The sequence below is a fragment of the Vanacampus margaritifer genome, chromosome 6 (genome assembly GCF_051991255.1).
Source record: "Vanacampus margaritifer isolate UIUO_Vmar chromosome 6, RoL_Vmar_1.0, whole genome shotgun sequence".
Lineage (NCBI taxonomy): Eukaryota > Metazoa > Chordata > Actinopteri > Syngnathiformes > Syngnathidae > Vanacampus > Vanacampus margaritifer.
Window position 1 is genome coordinate 28,848,866 of NC_135437.1, and position 6,000 is coordinate 28,854,865.

General features: G+C 40.9%; 1 protein-coding gene across 1 annotated transcript in view; it reads right to left on the reverse strand.

Annotated features, from left to right (window-relative positions):
* The window catches only part of LOC144053206 (uncharacterized), a 28,594-nt gene extending 22,594 nt beyond the window's left edge, over nt 1–6,000 (reverse strand). Inside the window, exon 1 of the mRNA XM_077567367.1 lies at nt 5,802–6,000. Coding sequence (XP_077423493.1) covers nt 5,802–6,000 — 199 coding nt within the window. The remainder of the gene's footprint in view (nt 1–5,801) is intronic.

Below are 6,000 nucleotides of genomic sequence, written 5' to 3' on the forward strand. Positions count from 1 at the left end.
ATCATGATGAGCTAATTGTTTAATTTGTTGCTTTTTATATTTAATTATTACTGTACGGGGTTTTTTGTGTTGAGTGCTATATAAAGTGCTTTTTACAAGATTTTTTCAGGATGCTGATGAATGAATGTAAACTTGACGTCATTGTAACAGTTTTAGAAACGGCAATTACTACACACCACAATAAAATGTTGTCACGTCATGTGTCGTCTCGTCTTTACAATGAGGCCATTTTTGACCAAGCTCGTGTTATAAAAAAAAAATAAAAAAATGGTGTAAATACACGTACGTTGTTGTACAGCACATTTAACGTTGGCATGAGTGGAAAAGATCCTTGCTGATAAACGATACCCTGAATAAGATCGGCCTCCTCGCGGGGTTATTTCTGTCCTTCCGGCATTTCCAAACCCCAAAAGGCTCGTCTTCCGTTGCCATCGCTCCAATTCCACCAAGAGTCGCTGCGTGTTGCCAAATGACTCTGAATGATGAATAAAAACGCCTTCATTTAGTGTTCAACTTCTTAATCAAGCGCCTCCGTATGCAGTTGATTAAAAAGGTCTCGCGCTTTGATATCAAATCAGCCACCTGGGAAGTGAGTTTTCTGCTTTCTGCCCGCATCCAATATGCGACGCCACGCAACGCAACGCGAGGCCAGACGCTCGCAGCAAAGCTTTCATTCTGCTCTCGGTTCCGTGTTATCGAGCTGTCACGGCAAAGTGCAAATTGTATCAGCGGGGGGTGGGGGGGGGGTTCCATTGTTTTTGCTGTCTGCTCAAACCTGAGAGAGAGAGAGAGAGAGAGAAATGGGGCATTTGAGTGATTCTTCCCCTTTCTGGTCATGGTCACACACCATCCAATTAAGGCCGAGGGATGCAACGCTGGCAGCAGCACAACGCGACGTAATGGCGTAGTCAACGCTTCATCATTAATCGGGAGCGTCGACACAGCGTAACGTTTTCGCGTATTCGTCTGAAAACCTTCGACATCAACAGTTCAGCTTTTATTGTGAAGAGGAATAAAAGAATTTTGTCCTCTTTGCGTGTTCCAAAATTGAAGATGGGTTTAATGCAAGAAAAATACACCTTTGCAAAAATGATTTTTATATCTTTCAGAGATCTCTGGACATATAACAGCTTCCGATTTCATCACTTAAAAAAACGTGGGATTTCAGAGCGTCAAACGTGCTCTTCTACGCGTAAAATAGCTTCTTATAGTTAAAAAGACCTCCTCCTTTTCATTTGTAGACTAAACATACTCTCTGGTACTTTTCCGTGAGCAGATGGCGTAAACAAGGTCAGGTGGATGTTTTTGAGACAGAATGTGTTATATAGTTGAAGGATTTTCCCATAGCAAAATCTCACAAACAAGTTGAACCAAATTTACGGTGGCCGTGACTGATGAAGAAAGTAAAGAGTGTGTGTGTGTGTGTTATTTCAAAGCAAATTTTGTTTTCAAGACCGAAATGTGCGTGTACAAAGCGCTGCAAAGGAACTTTTTTAGACTAAATAGTATGACCCAGTTTAGGTCAGATTATACCGAAATCAACACCATCTGCTCTGCACAGGACACAAAATATTTCTTATAGGTTAATATGACGAATTAAAATGTTCATAATGTGTAACAATAGTTGATATATAAAATTAGGTATTAAAAATGTTATAATATCTTTCAATTGCCACATATTTTTATGTGAAGCGTTCTAATTCCAGAGCCGGCAAATGAAATTTGGGCAAAAATTGAGCCATGCCTACTTGCAGACCGCCCATCGCAACATTGCTTCATGGTCCCGATGCTAATTTCAAGTTATCCCATATTTGCTCTTATAGTATTGCAAAGCATTTATTCAGCATTATAACCTTTGTTTGTTGAAACTTTCAGCGCCGAAGAAAAACACGTCTGCGCAACGACTCGTATCCGTGATGGTTTTCACCTTCCTGCTGTGTGCCCCCCAAACCTTTAGAGCAGCAACGGCTGTGTAACTAGGGACCACCCTAAGGAAATAAAAGAGAGAGGGCTCGGCAAATTGTGCTTCAGAGCGGCAGGAGATTGTAACAATCAAAAAAGAATCCAAGTCTCTCGTCTTCCTTCCTTGTCTGTTGTTCAGTCAATGTTCTCGGTTGACGGAACCCGAATTTTCCAATTGGGACCTCAAAGCTAACCTCACAAGACAGATTGATAATTGTGATTCACTCAAGGGAGTTCTTCACATCGTCAATCCGGACCTTCGCTCGGCAGATCCTTTCGGAAAAGGAGGGACTTGCTGTACAACACTTCCAGCTGATTGGACGATGCGGCATCTTGTGCGCATTTGTTTTTGACCAATCACAGCAACGGATGAAAATGTCGTCTTAGGGAAAAAGAAAGGGGGAAAAAAAATAATCACGAACATCTTTAACAGATAGAAATGCATGAACCGCCTCTCTCGTTTGTTGCTCTGGTTAACACAGTCAAAATCAATTAATCTAAAACTACAGTTGAACTCATTTTCAACAATTCCGAAAAAATTAAGACAGCTGTGGATTCAATACACAAATTTGAAAAACGCATCACGTTTGGTTATTTTTTTTTATTTTTATTTTTTTTACTACAAACTCTAATCCCCCCCCCCCCAAGGGAACTTCAATTTTTTCATGTTACAATAATATAAAGATAATTATGTATGTTTCATTTACATTTGTTATTGTATTCTCTCAAGGAGAAATTCCATTTATATTATTGATTTTGGTTACAAGTGCCGGAGTACCTAATGTTATGGCCTCAGTCGTTTTGTTTTTTAATGAATGCCTTCTTAACAAAATGTCATTTGGCCTCCAGGCTGCCATGAACATTGTACTGTGACCAAAACACACACACAGACGGAGAGATTGAGAGATTGAGAGATGGAGCGGGAGAGCCGGCTGCTGTCTCACTCGCTCAATTACTGCCTAATTGCCCCTAATTAAGGAAGTGTTGATTGAGGTGCAGCTTGTGATTTCGGTGGCAGCCGGCAGCTATCATCTAGCGGGCGCACGTTCCCTCTTTCCGATCGTATTGTTCCTTTCACTCATCCCTCTTTCTGTCCATCCGTGCATCCATCCATCTTCTACCCGGGGAGCAAAAGTTGATTAGGGATTTTAATCCTATGGCAGCGCGACAGAAGTCAACAACCATGACACGGCCAAATGCCTCTTGTACATTTTGGACTCGTTCAAATAGTCTTCTTAAAACATGCAGGGAAACGTTTTGCTGTGTGAAAACAAGAGCCTTGCTATGTTTTCGAACTCATTTAATGCTGCCTTGTGGTTTCATTCTATAAAATCGACAATAATCTACTTAGTGAAATACAAGCACTGAGTGACGCTGACTCACCAGGACGGCGCCATTTGTGAGTGCTCATGTGATGACCTCGTATATTTCAAAGATACAACATAACAAACATTACAAATAAACACAAAGAAAATTTAAAAATATATAAAATATAAATTGAAATAATTCCTTTTTCAAATGTATGCTTCAGATTGTACGACTGAATGTTTGTTGAATGTTGCGCTATGCTATGCTAACGATCTTAACCCACAGGTTAATGACATGATGGTTTGAGCATGAACTTGCTAATATTTTGTTTTCTTCTTGGTTGGTGTCTTCAGAACAAAAACAGAAGAATTGAAGACATTTAAAAAAAAAAGCAGAGAAATACAAAGCAGCTACAGCAAATACATCTCCAACATCTGTGCGACAGTTTTTCAGAGAAACCGCCTAGTGTGGCACTTCCTGTTTGAAGCTAATGGTTGAGATCATGAACATACGCCCTCTAGTGGTTGGGAAGACCAACAACATGTCAGTTGTGCCTAACTTTCGTTGTTGCTCTGATCGAGCCTGCCATTCATTCATTCATTCATTAATCCAGAGCCCGGATTTGAACCCAGAACCTCCGAAATGCAAGGCAGACCGGATAACCACTAGCCTCACCGTGCAGCTCCATTATATGATATTTTATCTTCCAATACAGAATTACTTTTACACTGTTCGACTGGCATCCTGGTGAGTGGTAGTCAATCAACAGGTCTGCCTTGCAGTTGAGAGGTTCTGTGTTCGAATCTCAGCTCAGGCCTGACTCTGTGAAGTTTGGATGTTTTACGGCTCCCTTCCACATTCTAAAACACCAGAGGTGGCAAATCCAGGTCCAGAAAGTAAAAACCCTGCCACAGTTTGGCTTTAGTCCCTAGTGCTAGCTCGCTAGATAGCTTCCCTAGCAGATAAATGAGCAATATGGGTGCTAGCTAGCTAGCTAGCTAGCTAGCTAGGTCCCTAGAAGGTAAACGAGCACCTAAGGTGCTAGCTAGATAGCTGCCTAGCAGGTAAATGAGCACCGTGGGAGCTAGCTTGCGAGCTAGCTAACTAGCACCTGTAGATAAAGCCAAACTGTGGCAGGGTTTTTACTTTTTGGACCTGGATTTGGCATCTCTGTAAAGCACGCATGTTAGCTTGAGGGAAAACTCTAAATTGTCCATAGGTGGGAATGTGAGGCAATGACTTATTTTCCATGTCGAAGCAAGATTAACCAATCATCTGATGCACTTTTCCCCCCCTCCAGCCATCACGTCAGAGAAATATTTTAACAAACGCAAAGGTCGTCGGTTTACACACGGCGTCGGCGCACGCTTCAATAAACGAATTTGCAAAATGCCAACGTCATTTATTGCCGTCGGGGAGGCCGAAATGGTCTCATTACTGCATCGCTAATGAGAAGGCCAGTGCACAAGCTAAATATAATTTGCAGCATATTTACACACAACCCCAATGGGGAAATGCGGCCTAGTTAACCTCACACTGCCTGCGCATTAAAGTCAACGTTTGCCGCGAGGTTACGTTCCAGAACCACAAACTCCGCAATAGAATTCAGAAAAAAAGATAAATCAGTGCAAAGTCTTTAGAAGAGAGTTCAATGTAACATTTAAAAACATTTTTGACCATGGAAGTCAAATGAAAGCTGAGAGTGTCTGCACTGTCTGATTCATGAATTATTACGACGGAAATCTGTTGCCATCCAGTCTGTTCTGTCACAAGAGAAGAGACCACTGTGAGCTAAATGTTGGAAACTGCACTCGTGCCTGCTACAATATTAGATACAGTTAAGCAAATCAATCATCAAATCATCATTTTCATTATTTTAGTAGTCTAATTATTAGCATTATTTTCTTCTTGTGTCCCTTAAGTGCTGTTTTCCACTGTACAGTGGAACATCAGTTTTCGGATGAATATGCTCTATTTTCTTACAATTTGGTTTTTCTCTGTATTCTGTCCCAGTTTTTACACTTCAGCATGGTTTTCATACAAAAGTTTTTTTTTAAGTGCAAATTAAAAAAAGGTTTAAGACATGGCAAGGTTTTTTTTTATTATTATTTTTATTTTTAAGACATGGCAAGGTGTACTGACAAATAGGGCAACATTATCGTAATATCCTGTCCAAGGTGAGACTTTCAATACAAAAGCACACAATATTTCTGTGGTCCACACGGTGGCTTTTTTGCAATCACACTCAATAAACAAGCACAACAAATGATTTGAATGTGACTTACAAATAAGCCACCAAATGCCCAAAGAAAGTGTAGTGAAACTGCTTTTGTACTAGGGTGCTTTTCTTTCGAAGGCCTGACTTTTGACAGGATGCCACGCCGACGTTTCCTCAACTTGTCAGTCTGAGTGTTGCCGAGCTAAAGGCTAAAATGGTGTTCAGTGTTAGCCACTGATATTTTACTGCTTTGGTTTTTGTTTGAATCTAACTTTAATGTAAAGGTGCCACAAAAATAAAGCCATTTACTTACAAGGATGGGCATTACTGGTTAGCACAGTGGTGAAGTTCTGGGTTTGAGTCCCTCCTGCTTCAATGTGTTTATGTTCTGTGTTTTCTCCAAGTACTCCAGCTTCCTCTGGCGTTCCAAAATTGTCTTCAGGTGTGAACTCGAGCGTGATGCTCGTTTTTCTAGGTGCGCCCCGCTTGCGATTGGATGACAAGCATCCCAT